Source organism: Salvelinus fontinalis, chromosome 11 (assembly GCF_029448725.1).
Source record: "Salvelinus fontinalis isolate EN_2023a chromosome 11, ASM2944872v1, whole genome shotgun sequence".
Lineage (NCBI taxonomy): Eukaryota > Metazoa > Chordata > Actinopteri > Salmoniformes > Salmonidae > Salvelinus > Salvelinus fontinalis.
The window spans coordinates 47,338,411-47,362,298 of NC_074675.1; the positions used below are offsets into that span (position 1 = coordinate 47,338,411).

General features: G+C 44.9%; 1 protein-coding gene across 2 annotated transcripts; it reads right to left on the reverse strand.

The window, feature by feature from the left end:
• Positions 1-1,007: 1,007 nt before the first annotated feature.
• peli3 (pellino E3 ubiquitin protein ligase family member 3) lies at positions 1,008-23,662 on the reverse strand. 2 transcript variants are annotated; one of them, XM_055938922.1, is made up of 7 exons: positions 23,079-23,662; positions 10,600-10,788; positions 9,112-9,241; positions 8,797-8,898; positions 6,036-6,341; positions 2,570-2,758; positions 1,008-1,823 (listed from the first exon to the last, which is right to left on the reverse strand). In XM_055938922.1, the coding sequence occupies exons 2-7, from the start codon at positions 10,758-10,760 to the stop codon at positions 1,221-1,223; spliced, it is 1,491 nt and encodes a 496-aa protein (XP_055794897.1). In that variant the 5' UTR covers positions 10,761-10,788; positions 23,079-23,662; the 3' UTR covers positions 1,008-1,220. The 2 variants fall into 2 exon arrangements, with proteins under 2 accessions (XP_055794897.1, XP_055794898.1); XM_055938923.1 differs by having other exon boundaries at positions 6,063-6,341; positions 23,079-23,661.
• Positions 23,663-23,888: the final 226 nt, after the last annotated feature.

Genomic DNA, 23,888 nt, shown 5'->3' on the forward strand with positions numbered 1-23,888 from the left:
TGTTGAATTCAATTAGGTTTTGTGATGTAAAATACATCATTATTTTCAGTCATCTGCCAGACATTGGTCTAGACGCGTATCCTTAAGTAGCGGTCAGGCTAAGAATTAGGACATTGTCCAAAATCAGTCCGATGATACATGCACTGATCTAAGAGTGTGATACGGTCATTGAACAGGGCCTGTATTCACAAAGCGTCTGGAGTGCTGACCTACGACCAGTTGTGCATTTTAGATCATAGTAAATAAGATTACATGGACGGGGGGGGATCTGATCCAAGATCAGCTCTCCAGGACCCTGACCTATGTGGAATCTCATGACTAAACTCACCCATTGTCCTTCATCTCTCCCTCCCTCCTCCTGTCGTGGTGGCAGGGCGCTGGTGACCTTGAGTGAGTTATTTATAGTGTGGTGACGCCGCAGACTGGGAGCAGGGTACCAGACACTACTCAGGGGGAGACCGAACAGACAGAGAGAAACAGAGGGAGGTTCTGGAGGTTGAAATCAAACCTCACTGAATGGGTTTCCTCAAGTGGAGGATGATAACCACTCATGTCATCGATTAGCTGTTGAGGATGCTGTTGATTGGCTACTGGCCTGGTAGGAAGTCAGCCATCATGTTGCTTCAGACCCATCCTGATGAATCTGATCTAATGAGTCAATCACCAGGATAGAAACAGGTAGCAGATCTAGCTCTAACATTGAGTCAATGAGGAACTAAGTGCTCAAAAACTCACTTGTTTTATAGACCTGTAAACACCATCATACACAATGGATGGTTTCATCATTAGATCTGATTCATCTGGATTGACTAAAACTAGTAGTCCGACTACCAATCCACACTGCTCCGGCCAATCGCCACACCCTCTAGTGTTTATTTTCCACACGATTCAGGATGAGTGGTCAGGCAATGAAACCATAGCCAGTTCAATTAATCTGATGATGAAACTATTCATTCACGCTTTTTATCTACAATCAGTAATCCAAAAATCACCCAACACTCGTCACGTTTTCATTTCAACACATTTTATTTACATATTCCCCAAATACAACTTAAATACCATTTATGCTTCATCTGCTTCCATCACGTTTGCCTCTTCAGTTCAGTCCATCTTCATTTCAACAGTCTTTCCAATGATTATCCCTTCATCTTTCCTTTTAGACTTTTCCATAGTACACCCTCCCTCCACCCTGCCCTCTATCTCACCCTCCAGTGGCAGGCTCAGTCGACGGGCCCCTGAAAGATGAGTTTGATGTGCCCATGCTCGCCCGTCAGCCAGGTGCCACAGAAGGGGCATGCAGCGTGGAAGGCATGTGTGCCGTGTGGCAGCGGGATCTGGCTCCAGCCCGCCACTGTCTTTTCCGAACACACGTGGCCACAGGGGCAGAAGGCATGCGTCGGGGGGCCCGCGTCCAGGTACAGCCCGCCCTCACAGCCCATCCACAGGGGCACGTAGGGGCCCACGCGCCGGCACATGGGGCACTCCCTTTCCCCGGTGCTCGCCAGAGCCGTCCCTCCGTGGCCCACGTTATGGACCTTGTCTTTCCGGTAGCCCCAGTTGTGGTAGCCGTGGACGTGACCACAGTTGACATAGACCCAGGGCTGCTTCTTGTCCACAATCTCTCGCCGGGCCAGGCTGGGGAAGGCCAAGGTGTTGAAACCCACGGGGCACTGGGGCCGTGCGGCATTCAGCTCCTGGCGGAGGGTCTCCAACTGCTTGAGGGTGGGGGTGCGGCGCAGGCCCGACAGGGTACGCCACAGAAGGGTGGCGCCGCACAGGTCGATCAGAGAACCGTCCTGCAGGGTGTTGGACTCGTTCTCCACCTGGGGAGGGGGGAAGAAGGGAGAGTGAGGAGGGATAGGGGGAGGATTAGTAAACAAGCCCAGAAAATACTGTAACTGACAAACCGATAACTATTTGCATATGTTGTTTCCTTTTTCGGTGTCTGGAATTTTGTTTCCCTTCCCAACAATCACTTGATGGCACTGTGATCATCCCATAGACATTGAAGCCATGATTCACATACCATCAAGATTCTAATCAAATGATTCACATACCATCAATTAGCTAATAAAATTATTCACATAACATCAAGAGTCTAATCAATTGATTCACATACCATCAATTATCTAATAAAATTATTCACAAACCATCAAAAATCTAATCAAATGATTCACATAACATCAAGAGTCTAATCAATTGATTCACATACCATCAATAATCTAATCAAATGATTCATATACCATCAAATATCCAATCAAAATGCTAATAATTGATTAACAAAACATAATTCAATAATTCTCATAGTTGAGAAACCCTGAAACTCATCAGATGTCTAGTTTGACTGTGCAGTCTGTTATATAACCCCTCAGAAACACATATAGTAGTGTGATAGTCTTGATAACCAGACAGGTTGAGGCTCTTTACTTTATCAATTATTTTATTTATAAATATCGTAAATGATCTCATAATTCATAGTCTAGTCTAGGTGTCCTTGAGATAACTCCAGGCATAACAGTAGTCCTGATAATCAGACAGGCTTTAATACCACTGATGACCCCCCTCTCACCAATGTTCCCCTCTGCTGGGCCGAGCGTGTCTCCCGCAGGGCAAAGACGTTCCCACACACCGAGATCTCCCGCCACACGCCCGGCGCCGGCTCAGACACAAACTCCCCCGCTGGGTGCATCACCAGCACGCCATTGGTGGTCAGGCCGTCCATCAAGCCGTCCGACGTCCGCCATTTGGCAGCCCGCTCCTGAGAGACCCGCCCCCACACACAAAGAGACAGACATAGACCCAAGGTAAGGGATGGTGATGATAGAGGCAGATAGAGAGATCAAGAGATGAGGGAGGTAGAGCGAGACAGAGAGTGGAAGAGAAAGAAAGAGAGAGAGAGGCTGGGGCAAATAGAGAAAGAGGGGGAGAAAAAAACAGCTAACATTGCTTTTTTGTATTTCTATATTTAGCACAGAGTAGAACTGCTATACTGAGATGCACACACACACAAACATTGCAGGGCATTCAATCCCTGCAGCTGTGTTCTCTGATATTCTCTGTCAGTGGACATAGAATTCAAAGCAGTCACGACTGCAAGACATTCAACCGGTATTATTGTATAAGCTTTACAGTAACTGTACGTCCTTATATTTTTTACAAATCCCCCTCTCTCTTTCCATCCCTCTCTCTCTCTCTCTCTCTCTCTCTCTCCACCTCCACACTAGCAGTGTGTCGAGCCGCCTGCCTGACCCCGCTATCTGCCAAGGACATTGCGTGTGCCAGTTATAGTATTGAGGAGGTTATTCATCCTGCGTTTCATTGACAGCAGCTAGCAGCTCTTAAGCTATTATCCGGTTCTCTAGCTGTATGTTTAGCATAGCCGTGCCCCCCGACAACATGCTACCAAGCTGAGATGAGTTATTAAAGTCTCTATAGTTGGGTTAGATTAGTCATCTGAATGTTATGTCACAATTATGTCATGACTTGGTAGCATTGTCCTTGTGGGTTGACTTTTTAGTGTCACAAAGTGTGACCTCACACTATAATTGTCATCAACGTCATAATTTTGTGTTAGCTGGAAGGCAGGGCATGAGGCAAGATCAGGTGGGACCATTCTAGCCAATAAAAGGGCAGATACGGGTGTGAACACCACGCACAATGGGCACAAACCTAAGCACTGTGAAATGTATATTTGATCAAATAAGCCACACGTAGCAAATATGCCACTGTCACGCCCTGGCCTTATTATTCTTTGTTTTCTTTATTATTTTAGTTAGGTCAGGGTGTGACATGGGGAATGTTTATGTTTTGTTGTTTTGGGTGTTTATTTGGTAAAGGGGTTAATGGGTGTAGTATATGGTTTTGTGTTGAGTGTAGATGTTTAGCATTGTCTATGGTGGTTAGTTATCTAGGAGAGTCTATGGTTACCTGAATGAGTTCCCAATTAGAGACAGCTGATTTCGGTTGTCTCTGATTGGGAGCCTTATTTAGGGTAGCCATAGGCTCTCATTGGTTGTGGGTAATTGTCTATGTAAGAACGTTTGTAGCCTGTATGTTTGTGCACAACGTTTGTAGCTTCACGGTTGTTTTGTTAAAGTGTTTTTGTGTCGTCTTCGTCTTTTAAATAAAAAAAAGAGAAGATGTATTCATATCCAGCTGCGCCTTGGTCCTCATTCTCTCCAGTACACGATCGTGACAGCCACATATTTTTTCTCAACCAAATTCGACACGCTCTCAAATTCCTCGCTTGGTGAGCAAAAAATATATTTCCTCTCGCTTCTCTGGCTGTAGTCAGTAAAACCATTTTCAGAATAAACAATGCCTTCTTGTGTTATATTCACTAAAACACATATAATGTATCACAACTGCATGTATCATAATTAATAACTGCATTTGGTGTATTAACCATCCTGTCATTGGTCACTGTTGGCACAGGACGCAGCATTCATCCCCGGGACAAACTTTAAAAAAAACATTACCACCTTCCTTAATCCAATCCAATATGGCCGCCCTTCCTGCCCCTCATAATGAAGTGCTAGTGGAGGTCAGTGGCAGTACAGTGTGTCTGACTATGACCCTGGGGCTGGCTCCCATCGATGGAGATGAGTACTGCTGGACTCCTGCCTCCAATGTCTTCCACAATGACAATGCCCTCCCTCCCTCTCTTTTCCTCCCTCCCTTCCCCCCCGCTGGCCTCCCTGTCTCTCCCCTTGCCAACTCTCTGTCTCTCCGTTTACAAATTAATCTTGCAGAACCCCTTCAATAGCTAATTCCATGGTATGGGCGAGAGGAGAGGGGAGGGGGGAGAACTGAGTGTCTCTGCCAGAATGGATCAAAAGCTTATTTTGTCAATGAGTAAGCAAGTAACCCCCCCCTCCACTTGACGACACTGGACCACTGCACTGTGATTTTATGCCAGTCGATTGTTGTGTTTGCTGATTGGAGCGGTTTTCAGCAAACGAACACTCACACTCACACACACAAGTGTTTGCACACACACATAACATGCATTCATATCAATTTAATCACAGCTCCTTGATTCCCACAATTCTCATTTCCCTGCTGTTTGTGTGAATGTGTGTGTGTGTGAGAGTGTATAGCATCCAACAATGCTGTCATAAATCCAATCCATTAAAAGAGTTGTGGCCCTTAGAGCCTGACAAAGCAAATGCGGCTTGGCCGTCCCGGACGTGTGTTTATTGATAATTACCGTTGATAGTACTGTTGATCTTTAAACAAAGTGCAGGCCCGGGCTGTTTCTGTGGCTGGGAGCTGGGCCAACCGTTAGAAGCCACAGCACTAAGGCGAAAAAGATGCCCCAGACCAGAGGAGTGTGTATGTGTGTTTGCCACGTGTGTTCCCTCTCCGGCCTCTAGGTCACCAGGCTGCTCGTTATGGGGCACGCCGATCACCATCGTTACGCGCACCTGTGCGTCATCAGACTCACCATCAGACTCATCCATCACTTCCCTGATTAGTTCCCTATTTATGTCACTCCCTTTGGTTCCTTCTCCAGGCGTCATTGTTTCTGTATCATGTCTGTGTGCCATTAGTGTTTTCTTTGTATTATGTTCCGTTTAAAACACTCACTCCCTGAACTTGCTTCCCGACTCTCAGCACACATTGTTCCAGTACCAGTGGAGGCTGCTGAGGGCAGAACAGCTCATAATAATGGCTGGAACGGAGCGAATGGAACGGTGCATTTGATACAGTTCCACTGATTCCACTCCGGCCATTACCACAAGCCCGTCCTCCCCAATTAAGGTGCCACCAACCTCCTGTGGAGACCAGAGGTGTGTGTGTGTTTGTGCATAAGATGGGGACAACAAAGTGCTAATGGGTTTGTCCAGTACCGAAGGCTGTGTATGAATGTATACCTCGACAAAACATTCCCAAGAAGCAGATCACATGGTGACGATTCACACAGCCACTTACAACTCCTCCACACCACACCACCACACACCATTCGTCTCCCCAGTATATCACACATAACGATGACATCAACGGGGTGTGATGTCGCCCATGCTGTCACTCACACTGTGGTCGTCACCGCGATGACTCACCCCCAGGAAGATGTTTTTGGAGGAGTCGAAGCCGGCGGCGTAGATGCGGGCCGTGTACGGGGCGCTGCGTTCACACATGATACGGCACGCATAGCGGGATATTGTGCTCTGGACCGACTGCCCTCCTCCTCCGCCCAACTCGCCCACCGCACCCTGACCCTGCCCCCTGGCCCCGCACCCTGGCACCGCACCCTGGCCCTGCCCCCCACCACCACTGGTGCTGCTGCCTGCCGTGTCCGTCACCACAAAGTCAATCATGTTCTCTGTAGAACGCCCGATCTGTCGAGGGAGATAGAACATAGGAGATAGAACATGTGATAGAACATAGGAGATAAAACATGTGATAGAACATAGGAGATAGAACACAAGTGATAGAACATAGGAGATAGAACACAAGTGATAGAACATAGGAGATAGAACATAGGAGATAGAACATAGGAGATAGAACATAGGAGATAGAACATAGGAGATAGAACATAGGAGATAGAACACAAGTGATAGAACATAGGAGATAGAACATAAGTGATAGAACATCGGAGTTAGAACATAGGAATTAGAACATAGGAGATAGAACATAGGAGATAGAACATCGGAGTTAGAACCAGAGATAGAACATAGGAGATGGTTCATAGAATTATAGAATAAAGTACAGCAGAATAGAGTGGAGCAGTGTGGAGTAGAGTGTAGCAGTGTGGAGTAGGGTGTAGCAGTGTGGAGTAGGGTGTAGCAGTGTGGAGTAGGGTGTAGCAGTGTGGAGTAGGGTGGAGTAGGGTGTAGCAGTGTGGAGTAGGGTGGAGTAGGGTGTAGCAGTGTGGAGTAGGGTGTAGCAGTGTGGAGTAGGGTGTAGCAGTGTGGAGTAGGGTGTAGCAGTGTGGAGTAGGGTGTAGCAGTGTGGAGTAGGGTGGAGTAGGGTGTAGCAGTGTGGAGTAGGGTGTAGCAGTGTGGAGTAGGGTGGAGTAGGGTGTAGCAGTGTGGAGTAGGGTGTAGCAGTGTGGAGTAGGGTGGAGTAGGGTGTAGCAGTGTGGAGTAGGGTGGAGTAGGGTGTAGCAGTGTGGAGTAGGGTGTAGCAGTGTGGAGTAGGGTGTAGCAGTGTGGAGTAGGGTGTAGCAGTGTGGAGTAGGGTGGAGTAAGGTGTAGCAGTGTGGAGTAGGGTGTAGCAGTGTGGAGTAGGGTGTAGCAGTGTGGAGTAGGGTGTAGCAGTGTGGAGTAGGGTGTAGCAGTGTGAAGTAGGGTGGAGTAGGGTGTAGCAGTGTGGAGTAGGGTGGAGCAGTGTGGAGTAGGGTGTAGCAGTGTGGAGTAGGGAGGAGTAGGGTGGAGTAGGGAGGAGTAGGGTGGAGTAGGGAGGAGTAGGGTGGAGTAGGGAGGAGTAGGGAGGAGTAGGGAGGAGTAGGGAGGAGTAGGGTGGAGTAGGGAGGAGTAGGGTGGAGTAGGGAGGAGTAGGGTGGAGTAGGGTGGAGTGGGGAGGAGTAGGGAGGAGTAGGGAGGAGTAGGGTGGAGTAGGGTGGAGTAGGGTGGAGTAGGGTGGAGTAGGGAGGAGTAGGGTGGAGTAGGGAGGAGTAGGGAGGAGTAGGGTGGAGTAGGGAGGAGTAGGAGGAGTAGGGTGGAGTAGGGAGGAGTAGGGTGGAGTAGGGAGGAGTAGGGTGGAGTAGGGAGGAGTGGGGTGGAGTAGGGAGGAGTAGGGTGGAGTAGGGTGGAGTAGGGAGGAGTAGGGAGGAGTAGGGTGGAGTAGGGAGGAGTAGGGTGAAGTAGGGTGGAGTAGGGAGGAGTAGGGTGGAGTAGGGAGGAGTAGGGAGGAGTAGGGAGTAGTAGGGAGGAGTAGGGTGGAGTAGGGAGGAGTAGGGAGGAGTAGGGAGGAGTAGGGAGGAGTAGGGTGGAGTAGGGAGGAGTAGGGAGGAGTAGGGTGGAGTAGGGAGGAGTAGGGTGGAGTAGGGAGGAGTAGGGAGGAGTAGGGTCATGAATAGAATAAAATGTATACGAGTGGAAATATGTCATTGGAGAGGAGGGAGGTAGAAAGACCCAATTCCATTTCAATCCCACTGAAGTCATGATATTGTCTGGGGCACAGTGGACAAATTCCCAAAACATTTCAGTAAACAAGTCTGTCCCAAGCCCAATTCCACTTCAAAATGTTCAATTTCCTATCAGCTCCCTCCCAGGCTGATAAAATGGCAGCCTCATCACAGCCCCTGGTAGGAGAGAGAGCTGACAGAGGGACAGATGGGTTCACTGCAGCCTTGGAGCCTCCAGCCCCTCAAATCCATTCAGTCTGCAGGAGTTGGGACTCCACAGTCATCACAGGGATGAGAGATAGATAGGGGCTGGGAGGAGAGGAGAGGGGAGAGAAAGGAGGGGAGGACAGGAGAGGAGCAGACACCACCACAGTCTTCTCCTGACTCTGCATTTCTAAGAATCCCTATGGCATCTGCCAACAAATGACATTTTCCATGAACTGTGACATCTGCTCACAGTGAGTGTGTAGGTAGACTGGTCCCAGATCAGTTTGTGCCGCATAGCCAACTCCTACGGCCGGTGTTATGCTATAAAGTACAAACTGAACTAGGACCAGGCTAGTGTGTAGGCAAGAACAGGGGAGTCTGCAATAAGGCTGTGACTGTGTTGATCCCAAATGGCAACACATAGGGAGTGTCAACTCTGTTGTAAGTTTCTAGGTCCTTGTTTTGCTGAAGCTTTGGGGCTCTGGCTGAGTTGGCATGTCATGTTAAAGATGACTCACCTGAAACATATCTGTGTTGCTGTCATGGGTGTATTCTACAATGACCGAGTGACTCCTGGACAAGGTGTAGGAGATGCTGTGCTGGCTTTTGTTGCTGAGAGCCTGTCGATGCAGAACACACACATATACAGGAACCAGGTCATATAGCCAGCTACTTAGGAAAGGGCATTCCTGTTTGAAAATGTATTAGTACCACACCTTGGTAAGAGGTAATAAACATAGTCGTATATATGTACTAATCATTCCTGCAGTAAACATTTTATAGACAGTGTTTAATACCGTGGAAGACTGTATAATTATAATGTGACCTCTCACCTTTGACACCAGAGGGGTAGAGACATTGTGGATGACATCAGGTTTGACCCCGTTGGCTTTGGGTCTCTTGTAGAGGGCCAGGCGACTTCTCCTCCGTCCCTTGTCCCCATTGGCCAAGGAACCATTGTGCCTGAGTACAGTATGGGCCATAATAGAATACACGTATCCAATATTCAACATGAACAAAATATACACTTTGATTAGATGGTGCCTATATTCCATTCAGTTGGGATTGAGGATGGCAGTTTTATCCTGTTATATATAGTGGGATCTACACAACAAATGATGTGAAATGAGAAGTCGACTTTAGACAACTTTTGAGGTATTAAAAACATGTCTTCTCGCTGGGCACAGACGTCATTTCAACTTTTAGTGTTGATTTACATCTGGTTGAGTTGTCAACTAATGTGAATTATACGTGAAATCAACAAAAACAATGACCACGTCATTGGATTTAGTTTAAAAGTTGGGTGAACATCATCACATAGATTTTTGGTCGTTGAATTGACGTGAAAACAATGTTGATTCAACCAGTTTTTGGCCAGTGGGTTTAGTTTTGGGGCGAATTATCCCTTTAAACCTGGACCAAATGTACTGAATCTATATCCATAATCCTTGGGTTCTAAGGGGAATATTCCTAATTTAGGTTAGTCTGAGTAAATTCTATTAGCTGTCTATGTTATGATTGGATAGGGGATCACAAAATGTCTGCAGCTGGCAATACACTCTCTGTTAAAACCGCCTAGAGTCTATTGACGCACCAGTGTGCCAAAGTAACATAATAAAAAAATCCATCAATTTAAGCTAGAGATATGTTGGTGACATTCCTCATCTACAGCGGTACGACCCCCTCAAGACTCGTCTGATGTCAGTACGGTCGGTGAGCCAACTTCTGTTTGTTTTGTCCGAACCGTTTGGCCTACAAAACGAATGTGACCCCACTGTGGAAAGGGGACATTCTCATGAACACGATAGTGGTGGATCTCTCTCTCTCGATGAGGGTTTAATTTTCCTATTCAGCTCCATGTCCCCGTATTTTATTGACATCTTTGTAAGGGAGTCAAATTAGATATTTTTCACTAGCCGCTGAAATGGAGGGAGAGGAGTCTTTCTGGTAGGATGAATAGTGTTTTCTTTTAATTGCTAGGAAAAAATAATGTTCTAAGGTACACACAAGTCTATTGTACACACAACCACTCAGACTTGAAACCCCATATAAAATACTTTTTCTCAGGGCATGCTGTTTGTCAAACAGTCTGGAATGGGATGAATGGTATGGCAAATGGACCAACTGTTGTACATATCAACCACTAACGAAGAAACATAAGCAAACACACACACACACACATACATACACACACACACACACACACACACACACACACACAACCTCACAGCCACACACGTACACACATGCACTCACAACCACAACCTTCACCCCCCCCACCTCTACACCACACACATCAGAGGGACAGGTAGATAACCCACCCTAGAACCATGAGCTCCCCATACTTGATGGGCTCCTTGTCCCCGGTGAAGAGTCCGTCGTGGGGCGTGGAGCATGAACCCAGGGGGCTCTTGTTGCAGGACGGGCGCAGCTCCAGAGAGGGTGGGGGACACAGGGCCTCCGAGCTACCCTCCAAAACCATGCCCACCGGCCACAACGTGGGCTCACAGCTGGGAGAGAGAGAAGGGGGAGAGAGAGAAGGGGAGAGAGAGAATGGGTAGAGAGAGAAGGGGAGAGAGAGAGAAGGGGAGAGAGAGAAAGGGAGAGAGAGAATGAGAGAGAGAGAGAAGGGGAGAGATAGAGAAGCGGAGAGAGAGAGAAGTGGAGAGGGAGAAGGGGAGAGATAGAGAAGGGGAGAGAGAGAGAAGTGGAGAGAGAGAAGGGGGGAGAGAGAGAATGGGGAGAGAGAGAAGGGGAGAGAGAGAATGGGGAGAGAGAGAAGGGGAGAGAGAGAGAAGGGGAGAGAGAGAAAGGGAGAGAGAGAATGAGAGAGAGAGAGAAGGGGAGAGAGAGAAGGGGAGAGATAGAGAAGCGGAGAGAGAGAGAAGTGGAGAGGGAGAAGGGGAGAGATAGAGAAGGGGAGAGAGAGAGAAGTGGAGAGAGAGAAGGGGGGAGAGAGAGAATGGGGAGAGAGAGAAGGGGAGAGAGAGAGAAGGGGAGAGAGAGAAGGGGAGAGATAGAGAAGCGGAGAGAGAGAGAAGTGGAGAGGGAGAAGGGGAGAGATAGAGAAGGGGAGAGAGAGAGAAGTGGAGAGAGAGAAGGGGGGAGAGAGAGAATGGGGAGAGAGAGAAGGGGAGAGAGAGAGAGAAGGGGAGAGAGAGAATGGGAGAGAGAAGTGGAGATAGAGAAGGGGAGAGATAGAGAAGTGGAGAGAGAGAGAAGGGGAGAGATAGAGAAGTGAAGAGAGAGAAGGGGAGAGAGAGAAGGGGAAAGATAGAAGCAAGACAATCAGTAAAGTGAGAATGATACAACTGTAGACCATCACTGATGTATCATCACAGTATCAAACAGGGTCTCCCTCCCCTCATCCACCTGTCAGTTGTCCTTTCAATGGTGACAATGTCATGAAAAGTCTCTATTCATTTCAAATTACTGGCATGAGGGGGAATGTCAGTTAGTCCTAATGCAAAGGAGCCTCTCAGCATGACAGCTTGTCAAGTCAGGAAAACAACTAATTTCCTCTTGGCATCCATTTGTGTTGGTTAATTACTGGCTCAAGCCCCCTGCACCTAAAATATCTAACCAATAGGCTTAATCTATGTAATGCGGCCCTCATCGAAGACGCTGCATTTGTGGTCAGACTCAGACAGTTATCCTGATGTTGTTGCTATACTAGGTCGCCTAATTGTAATTCTGCATTATGTGACTGAACAGAAGTACTGTCTCTTCTTTGCTGACTTGGTGCATTTACATTACAGTGTAATTGTGTGAGTCCACGACAGGCAAAACTAACGGGACTGGATTTGGGCCTAGCATTTCCACACAGGCAGCAAAACAAACAGCTAAATCTACAGCCTCAGTTTGTACCGCGTTGTGTATCTGTCTGACATATCCTACCATTGTTCTAAATTAACTTGTGTTTCCTATAGCTTTTAAAGTTAGCAACCAGATAACCATCAATCAATGTTCTGTCTTGTCCGAGATTCTTAACGAACCCTGTGAGAGTTTCAACCTTTCCCTAGGCACCGGGTCCAATCCAAGGGTGGACCCGGTTCAACATGATTGGTTTTCATTTCTTACTAAAGGTTTATGGGTGTCTGGCTGCCTGAGGCACTTCAACGGTTTGATTGGGGGTCCTGTCAAATTAAAACAAGCACTTGGCATTAAAGGAATTGGACTAAAAATACATTTTTATGATAGCCTAATGCAATCGTATAATACCACAGGGTTACATTTTTTGTGGCGCTTTACAGTAACAAGCATCATATTTTATGAATTACGAACAGAGGGGAAGAAATGATATCCTAAACAGTGGGTGTGCATGTATTTAGAAAATGACTCACAATATTAATTTACATGTAGATCCTTTGACATTTGCAAATGTCGCTACACAAGTAAAACAAACCTCTACATTGCTATCTGTGTTGGCAATGAGACAAACACAAATTCCATGCCAATGTTTAATATAAAAACTGTATTATTCATCAGCAGTGGGTGAGACCACCTACACCACAAACCCAATGAAGCCAGTGACATCACACAGCCAGCCTTATAGACTAATGCCTTGTCCCCTATTTATGGATCATGCAGATGGTATATGTACACAATAAATCAAAGTGTTAGGGTTATAAACAGACTGGAATTCCAACTCTCCAATATGTTATCTTCCCCCAGCAGCACACATACTGCACATCTGATCATAGAATTCGATTTACTAGAACTGGCCATTTCTATTCTATTTCTATGTGACTGATATCCTAGATAACCTTGAGTTTGTGCGTTCATCCCTCAAAGCCTCATCCCTCAAAATGAATGGCCAGACCAGACAAAGAGCATGGGAACTACAGCTGTACCGACGACTTGTCAGTTGCATCATGATGTGAACATCAGACTTTATTCAATAGAAACACGTCTAATCGGAAGCCAGCAGGTAGAATATCCCCTCGTAATCAGATGACGGCTGACATAGAGCAGATTTAGTCAGCCGATCACCATTTCATTACGGCTCTCCATTGCTATGGCTGGGAGATGGAATGGTAGAGGCATGGGATGGAGAGAGAGAGAGAATGGACAAAGGGGAGGTAGAACTAGAGAGAGAGAGAGAGAGAGAGAGAGAGAGAGAGAGAGAGAGAGAGAGAGAGAGAGAGAGAGAGAGAGAGAGAGAGAGAAAGGTGTTGAAAAGGGAGAGGAGGAAGAGACGGAAAAGGAAAAAGCATGGCGGCATGGGCGGATGGATGGATGGATGGAGGAGGAGGAGTGGGAGGAGACGTGGGATGGAGGGGTTGGAGGGGTGAAGAGAGAAAAGAGAGATAGAGACATAAAGCCTTGTCCGGATGTGTACAAGACAGACAGACAGACAGACATAAAGCCTTGTCCTGATGTGTACAATACAGACAGACGGACATAAAGCCTTGTCCTGATGTGTACAATACAGACAGACGGACATAAAGCCTTGTGCGGATGTGTACAAGACAGACAGACAGACATAAAGCCTTGTCCTGATGTGTACAATACAGACAGACGGACATAAAGCCTTGTCCTGATGTGTACAAGACAGAGAGACAGACATAAAGCCTTGTCCTGATGTGTACAAGACAGAGAGACAGACATAAAGCCTTGTCCTGATGTGTACAAGACAGACAGACAGGCCGACAGAGGGTGGGATTGAGAGAGGGGCTAGGGCTTACAGTGTGTGTGTGTGTGTGTGTGTGTGTGTGTGTGTGTGTGTGTGTGTGAGAGAGAGAGGAGAGAGAGAGAGAGAGAGAGAGAGAGAGAGAGAGGAGAGAGAGAGAGAGAGAGAGAGAGAGAGAGAGAGAGAGAGAGGAGAGAGAGAGAGAGAGAGAGAGAGAGAGAGAGAGAGAGAGAGAGAGAGAGAGGAGAGAGAGGAGAGAGAGAGATGAGGAGAGAGAGGAGAGGAGAGAGAGAGAGAGAGAGATGAGAGAGAGAGAGAGGAGAGAGAGAGTGTATGTGTATGCATGCATGTGGGTGCAGGGGTTTGGCAGGGTGATGGATTGCTTGTTCTCTGCTATGCACTTTCTAATCAACCCAACACCACAACCTGGGGGTAGAGAGAGAGAGAGAGAGAGAGAGAGAGAGAGAGAAGAGAGAGAGAGAGAGGAGGGAGGGGGTTATAGAGAGAAAGAGGGGAGAAAAACAAAGAAGAGCAGTGTGACAAAGGGAAATTGAATTAGAGAGAGAGAGAGAGAGAGAGAGAGAGAGAGAGAGACAGACAGAGAGAGAGAGAGACAGAGAGAGAGAGAGAGAGACAGACAGACAGATGCAGTCCACAGTAAAATACTGGGATGGTGGCTATAGGAGCTGAAAAGGACTAACTACCACTGATAGTACACTGGTCAATAGACACAAAGGAAAACATGTTTCAAGGTTTCCATTGCAGTTATTACACAGGGTATCACAATGTTATCTAACGTTTATTATATTACCTTTGGTTGGTTTTATTAACAACATTTTTCAACTGTAACTCCCCCTCTCTGGCTCTCTAAATTTCTCCCTCCCTCCTTCCACCACAATTCACCCACAATTCTCTCTCCTCCTACTGCAGGGGAAGGGTTAGTGTAAGCGTGTGTGGGTGAGAGAGAGAAAAGAGAGCGAGAGAGAGAGAGAAATGGAGGGAGAGATAGAAAAAGAATGAGAAGGGAAAAAGAGAAAGAGAGAAAGATAGAGAGAGAAAGAGAGAGAGAGAAAGACAGAGAAAGAGAGAGAAGAGTGAATCGAGAGGATGAGAAAGAGAGAGNACAGAGAGCTAAATATATACACCAGGAAATGATCTCAGGAATAAATTATGAATTCCTCGCAACATTGATCATATTTTTCTCCTCTTTAGCCATTTAAAAAACATACTTTTTTTATATTCTTCCATATCTGAAGAAATGTTGCCACTATCATATCAGTAGTATACAATTATAGAGGTTGGGATATCAGTTGAGTTATTGTTTGTGGTTTATCATTCGTAGCAGTGGGACTGATGTTTGCACAGTAGCTCCACTATCATTGCTTGTAGTATTAGGGTTATTACTGTAGTGCATTCCATGTTATTGACTAGAGACAGCTTCTCCCCGACGCTGAATATCACAGTGAATAAATCTGAGCTGCTGATGACCATACTGTCCTGGTCTCTCCGATTCCAGAGGCAAAGATGGAAACAAGCCAGGGACTTAGACGTAGTACCTTGCTAAGAAAAGCAAGATGGTTGGCATGAGATAAACAGTAAATCTACTGTATGTTGACGTTCATATCACTACCTCGATTCCTGACTTTGCCCAATGCCAGCTGATAGAGGTTATCTAGCCTACACTGTGTGCACAGGCACATGAGAACATACTACGCTATTGGCTCACCTTGTGTTATGGCATTGATTGCCAGTCACTGGTCGGTCATGGTCTATGGTAGCCAAGGCGTCACCTGTTATCGAGGCAGACACCAACAAATCCTGATAGCACCGGTGTTGTGTACTAATGGCCCTACCTGAGACTGTCTGTGACTGACCAGTGTTGTGTACTAATGGCCCTACCTGAGACTGTCTGTGACTGACCGGTGTTGTGTACTAATGGCCCTACCTGAGACTGTCTGTGACTGACCGGTGTTGTGTACTAATGGCCCTACCTGAGACTGTCTGTGACTGACCAGTGTTGTGTACTAATGGCCCTACCTGAGACTGTCTGTGACTGACCGGTGTTGTGTACTAATGGCCCTACCTGAGACTGTCTGTGACTGACTTGTGTTGTGTACTAATGGCCCTACCTGAGACTGTCTGTGACTGACTGGTGTTGTGTACTAATGGCCCTACCTGAGACTGTCTGTGGCTGACTGGTGTTGTGTACTAATGGCCCTACCTGAGACTGTCTGTGACTGACCGGTGTTGTGTACTAATGGCCCTACCTGAGACGGTCTGTGACTGACCGGTGTTGTGTACTAATGGCCCTACCTGAGACGGTCTGTGACTGACCGGTGTTGTGTACTAATGGCCCTACCTGAGACTGTCTGTGACTGACTGGTGTTGTGTACTAATGGCCCTACCTGAGACTGTCTGTGACTGACCGGTGTTGTGTACTAATGGCCCTACCTGAGACTGTCTGTGACTGACCGGTGTTGTGTACTAATGGCCCTACCTGAGACTGTCTGTGACTGACTGGTGTTGTGTACTAATGGCCCTACCTGAGACTGTCTGTGACTGACTGGTGTTGTGTACTAATGGCCCTACCTGAGACTGTCTGTGACTGACTGGTGTTGTGTACTAATGGCCCTACCTGAGACTGTCTGTGGCTGACTGGTGTTGTGTACTAATGGCCCTACCTGAGACTGTCTGTGACTGACCGGTGTTGTGTACTAATGGCCCTACCTGAGACGGTCTGTGACTGACCGGTGTTGTGTACTAATGGCCCTACCTGAGACGGTCTGTGACTGACCGGTGTTGTGTACTAATGGCCCTACCTGAGACTGTCTGTGACTGACCGGTGTTGTGTACTAATGGCCCTACCTGAGACTGTCTGTGACTGACCAGTGTTGTGTACTAATGGCCCTACCCGAGACTGTCTGTGACTGACCGGTGTTGTGTACTAATGGCCCTACCTGAGACTGTCTGTGACTGACCGGTGTTGTGTACTAATGGCCCTACCTGAGAATGTCTGTGACTGACCGGTGTTGTGTACTAATGGCCCTACCTGAGACTGTCTGTGACTGACCGGTGTTGTGTACTAATGGCCCTACCTGAGACTGTCTGTGACTGACCGGTGTTGTGTACTAATGGCCCTACCTGAGACGGTCTGTGACTGACCGGTGTTGTGTACTAATGGCCCTACCTGAGACTGTCTGTGACTGACCGGTGTTGTGTACTAATGGCCCTACCTGAGACTGTCTGTGACTGACCAGTGTTGTGTACTAATGGCCCTACCTGAGACTGTCTGTGACTGACTGGTGTTGTGTACTAATGGCCCTACCTGAGACTGTCTGTGACTGACTGGTGTTGTGTACTAATGGCCCTACCTGAGACTGTCTGTGACTGACTGGTGTTGTGTACTAATGGCCCTACCTGAGACTGTCTGTGGCTGACTGGTGTTGTGTACTAATGGCCCTACCTGAGACTGTCTGTGACTGACCGGTGTTGTGTACTAATGGCCCTACCTGAGAATGTCTGTGACCGACCGGTGTTGTGTACTAATGGCCCTACCTGAGAATGTCTGTGACCGACCAGTGTTGTGTGATGCAGTATGTATGATGGAGTAGAATGTCCTTCAGTCCTGTCTGTCCCTCACTGGCCTTGTCTGGGTATACAGTCAGTGGAGGGGACAGCATAGCACCTCAGAGAGAGAGAGAGAGAGAGAAAGTGTGTGTGTGTGTGTGTGTGTGTGTGTGTGTGTGTGTGTGTGTGTGTGTGTGTGTGTGTGTGTGTGTGTGTGTGTGTGTGTGTGTGTGTGTGTGTGTGTGTGTGTGTGTGTGTGTGTGTGTGTGTGTGTGTGTCTGTGTTTCCTCTCTCCTTTCATCAAATTTTATGAGGGTTCTACCTAATCAGTTTAGGAAAACCACTCAATGTTCTACACTAGATAATAGAAGGAGACAAATCCTCATTTCACGTTAAGCTGACACACAGACTGTAGCAATAGAGGATGCCTTGGAAAACAACAACAACAGTAACATCCATTACCAGGGCCAACATCCATGCCATACTAAACCTTAGTCAACGTTCTACCTCTAACCTCTTGGAAAGGGTCCCTCTTTCATTGATAACACTATTTATTTCCCTTAAAGTTGCATTACGGTCTCTTTGTCAGGTCTTTTTAGGTGATTCATCTTTGGTTCAAAGTACCTTTTTGCTTGTTTACAGATAGGGATTCAGAGTTGCAGCACATTCTCTTCCTTTGAGACTACTCTTTGTCAGGTTCAACTGGGTTCATATTTCAAATGGGTTCATATCTCAAATGGTTCAACTGGGTTCATATTTCAAATGGGTTCATATCTCAAATGGTTCAACTGGGTTCATATCTCAAATGGTTCAACTGGGTTCATATCTCAAATGGTTCAAATGGGTTCATATCTTAAATGGTTCAACTGGGTTCATATCTCAAATGGTTCAACTGGTTTCATATCTCAAATGGTTCAAATGGGTTCATATCTCAAATGGTTCAAATGGGTTTGGTCTACACTTGGCCTAAGATTCCCCTAAAGACTTCATAATATTTTGCCAGTAGGTAATTATTTTTTTTTAAATCTCCTCTCTGTGTTATTGCCACCTCCACCCACCTGCTTGACCCCTCTGGCTCTACAGGAAGACACAGGTGAGTCGCTCTGTTACCTCATCACCTCTCTACCTCTACAGGAAGACCTCTGTTACCTCATCACCTCTCCACCTCTACAGGAAGACACAGGTGAGTCGCTCTGTTACCTCATCACCTCTCCACCTCTACAGGAAGACCTCTGTTACCTCATCACCTCTCTACCTCTACAGGAAGACCTCTGTTACCTCATCACCTCTCTACCTCTACAGGAAGACCTCTGTTACCTCATCACCTCTCTACCTCTACAGGAAGACCTCTGTTACCTCATCACCTCTCCACTTCTACAGGAAGACACAGATGGGCCGCTCTGTTACCTCATCACCTCTCCACCTCTACAGGAAGACACAGGTGGGCCGCTCTGTTACCTCATCACCTCTCCCCCTCTACAGGAAGACACAGGTGGGCCGCTCTGTTACCTCATCACCTCTCCACCTCTACAGGAAGACACATGTGGATGGCTCTGTTACCTCATCACCTCTCTACCTCTACAGGAAGACACAGATGGGCCGCTCTGTTACCTCATCACCTCTCCACCTCTACAGGAAGACACAGGTGGGCCGCTCTGTTACCTCATCACCTCTCCACCTCTACAGGAAGACACATGTGGATGGCTCTGTTACCTCATCACCTCTCTACCTCTACCACACACACTCTCCACAGCCATTCTGACTCACCCTCTCTCTCCCCCCCTCCCTCCATCTCTCTCTCACCCCCCTCCCTCCCTCCATCTCTCTCTCTCTCTCCCCCACGTGTCACAGCAGATAACCAGCTAGCGGTCTGTATGAGTAAGCATCAGTCATGCAGGATTCATCTTTGTGACTGCAGACAGTAGACAATAGTCCATTTAATAAGGCATTTTAAGTGGGATTCTGTTTTAGTTTAAGGAACTTACTCATAGGGCGGTGCACAATTGGCCCAGCGTTGTCCGAGTTAGGGTTTGGCCGGGGTAGGCCGTCATTGTAACTAAGAATTTGTTCTAAACTGACTTGTCTAGTTAAGTAAAGGTTAAATACATTTTAAAAATGATGGTTGTCTTTATTTGCTCTTTGAAGTTGTAAACAGCATTAATGTAGTTTTAAACAGTATTAATAAAGCTGTAAACAGTATTAATAAAGTTGTAAACAGCATTAATGTAGTTGTAAACAGTATTAATGTAGTTGTAAACAGTATTAATGTAGTTGTAAACAGTATTAATGTAGTTGTTAGCAGTATTAATTAAGTTGTAAACAGTATTAATTAAGTTGTAAACAGTATTAATTAAGTTGTAAACAGTATTAATGTAGTTGTAAACAGTATTAATGTAGTTGTAAACAGTATTAATGTAGTTGTAAACAGTATTAATTAAGTTGTTAGCAGTATTAATTAAGTTGTAAACAGTATTAATGTAGTTGTAAACAGTATTAATGTAGTTGTAAACCGTATTAATGTAGTTGTAAACAGCATTACTGTAGTTGTAAACAGTATTAATGTAGTTGTAAACAGCATTACTGTAGTTGTAAACAGTATTAATGTAGTTGTAAACAGTATTAATGTAGTTGTAAACAGTATTCGTATAGTTGTAAACCGTATTAATGTAGTTGTAAACAGCATTACTGTAGTTGTAAACAGTATTAATTAAGTTGTAAACAGTATTAATGTAGTTGTAAACCGTATTAATGTAGTTGTAAACAGTATTAATTAAGTTGTAAACAGCATTAATGTAGTTGTAAACAGTATTAATGTAGTTGTAAACAGTATTAATGTAGTTGTAAACAGCATTACTGTAGTTGTAAACAGTATTAATGTAGTTGTAAACAGTATTAATGTAGTTGTAAACAGTATTAATGTAGTTGTAAACAGTATTCGTATAGTTGTAAACAGTATTAATGTAGTTGTTAGCAGTATTAATTAAGTTGTTAGCAGTATTAATTAAGTTGTAAACAGTATTAATGTAGTTGTAAACAGTATTAATGTAGTTGTAAACAGTATTAATGTAGTTGTTAGCAGTATTAATTAAGTTGTAAACAGTATTAATGTAGTTTTAAACAGTATTAATGTAGTTGTAAACCGTATTAATGTAGTTGTAAACAGCATTACTGTAGTTGTAAACAGTATTAATTAAGTTGTAAACAGTATTAATTAAGTTGTAAACAGTATTAATGTAGTTGTAAACAGTATTAATGTAGTTGTAAACAGCATTAATTAAGTTGTAAACAGCATTAATTAAGTTGTAAACAGTATTAATGTAGTTGTAAACAGTATTCGTGTAGTTGTAAACAGTATGAATGTAGTTGTAAGCAGTATTAATTAAGTTGTAAACAGTATTAATTAAGTTGTAAACAGTATTAATGTAGTTGTAAACAGTATTAATGGAGTTGTAAACAGCATTAATTAAGTTGTAAACAGTATTAATGTCATTCTAAACAGTATTAGTGAAGTTCTAAAACGTATTAAGTTGTAAACAGCATTAATGTATTTGTACACAGCATTAATTAAGTTCTAAACAGTAGTTGTAAACAGTATTAATAAAGGTGTGAACTGTATTAATTAAGTTGTAAACCATATTAATGTGGTTATAAACAGTATTAATGTGGTTATAAACAGTATTCATGAAGTTGTATATTTACTCTATAGGAGGAAGAGGAGGAGTAAACAGTGAAGAAGGAGAAACAAAACAGACAGGCTCCCAGTAGGCTCTATTAAGGACACAACAAGAGAACACCGAGGCCTCTTTAACAAGACTACTGTACATCATGGGGAATAGGAGACTGGTTACGGTGCACACAAATTGAAAATGAGTGTCTCAAAACACGTTGTTGTAACAGCTGTCTAATGCCTCCTCCTCGGATGAGGAGGAGGAGTAAGGGTCGGACCCAAAATGCAGCGTTGAATGTAGACATAATGAATTTATTTGACAAGACGAACACTGACACGAACTACACTTGATAATTAACAAAATAACAAACCAACGACGTAGACTGACCTGAACATAAGAACTTACATATAGACACGAAGAACACACAAACAGGAAAGACTAGCCAAACGAATGAACAAACGAAACAGTCCCGTGTGGTGCAACGGACACAGACACAGGAACAATCACCCACACCCAAACAGTGAGAACAGCCTACCTTAATATGGTTCTCAATCAGAGGAAACGTCAAACACCTGCCTCTAATTGAGAACCATATCAGGCAACACATTTAACCCCACATAGAAACACATAATATAGACTACCCACCCAGCTCACTTCCTGACCAACTAAACAAAGTTAAACAAAGGAAAATAAGGTCAGGAACGTGACAGTTGTTGAATCATGAGTGTGTGTGTGTGAGTGAATGAGTGTGTGTGTGTGTGTGTGTGTGTGTTATGCTGTGCACACAATACAGTATATGCCAAATTAACACTGATTTCTTAGACTGAGGCTTAGAGTTTATTTCTAGATCTATTAAATGTACAGATCAACCTACCTATACAGCTTATCGTAAGAACTTCACAATATGTTTGTGTGTTGGACAAGAGGTCCTAAAGGAACCAAACATGCTCAATAATTGTTCTTACATAATATTGACACACTTCCAGGTTCCACACTGTGTACTTGTACTCCAAAGTATGCAGGAGTTGTGAGCCATCTTGGTCCCCATTATCATCATGCCTGTCTCATCAAGCAGGCCTCCCCAAAGAACAGAATTTGCCAAGCACCAATGATCAGAGTAAATCAACTATGCACAACGCCCGTTGGTTCTGCAATAAGGCTAAGCTAGACATGTTTTGATATGTATGTAAACCAACTAGCTACACACTGATTTGAGAGATGAGAAAATGATCATGGCTGGTTCTGTGCCTTTAACCGGCAGATTGCAGAGGATTGCGTCTCCCTCTGTCACACTCACAACGGTCGTCTATGATCGCTATAACCAAGGAGATGCAGTTGCGTTAAAAAGGACTTGTCATTTGACTTTAAATAATCACAGCCGTAACAGTATGGAATGATGACATTTCCGTTGGTTATACATATTGTAGCTATAACAACCTTTGTTTAATGTGCGTATAGGCTTGCTGAAAGAACCATCACTGGAAAAAAAATATTAAGCTATATGAAAACATGTTGTTATGTTATTATAACATCAAAAATGTAATTAAATGTTATTATGGTGGAAAGTGATGGTCTGTTTATTAGAGTATCTTTAAACTTAATGAGGTTAGTGTCTATTTTAATAGCCTATCCATTGTAATATGTTGTTCTTTGTTCAACGTTTCTCGGCTCCATAGCACAGCAGTCTATGAGGCAGGGAAGTACACAAGGGAACCCACTGCACAGACAATAAATACTTCAATGTAAGACATCACCACGCACGCAAGCACACACGCACGGACAACAAAATAGGCTATCCTATCTCCTAGTATCGTGTCATGAATGTAACAAAAGAAAAAAAGCACACGACCGGCCAATTGTCACCCCACTTCAGCACCAAAAAACACATTGATGGCCAGTAATTGAACAGGTAGCCAAATTAATCAATAAATACCCGCTGATGTTTTCCGAAGTAGGTCCGTAAAATGTTTTATTCCCTTTTAGATTGTGTCAATCCCCGTGTGGCCTCAATATCGGGCGTCGTGCCGTTGTTAAAAGACCACCTGCTAAGGTAAATTGGATGGAACAACCATTGGACCGGACAGTCGGCATTGCCTCTCCGTTGTCATCGGGTACATTGGAGACTGCGAGATGCTCTTTCCCCCTGGAGACTAGTCGTGGTCCAGACACCCAGTTGTCACGCCCATCTCTCTCTAGCGCTGCTCTCCTTTGGTAAAAACTCAGTAGTCACACGAATCCACCATCGCCCACATTAATGCGTATCTGCAGTTGGTCAGGATTCCGCGACTATTGCGTAAGGCCGTCTTCAGATTCGCACAACGTGCTGGCTCCAGCTATTTGCTGATTCTTGCGCGTGGTACTTGTACTGTACAGTAGGTAAACTACTGTAAAAAGGCGCGCTTCAGGCAGGTACAGTAGCATTGGCAGTGTGTAGATTAGTCTGTGTGAATGACAAGTTTATTTTTTCTTCCAGAAACCTCACTGCTCTATATTCTAGGGAGATATGATACGTGGCTGTAAATTTGAAGAATGAGCAAGCTGTTGACTTGCTGAGCAACATATGCTACCTTTCCCCTAGGCAAAAAAGGTAATTTCCTGCTATTATGGGTAAATATGTAAATTATATTAATAATAATGTATATATTTTTTTAAAGTAGGCCTAGAATAAAATTAAGAACATTTGCATGTAGTTATGATTTTCGTTAGCTTAATAAAACGTGAAAAAAATGAATAAAATGCTCTA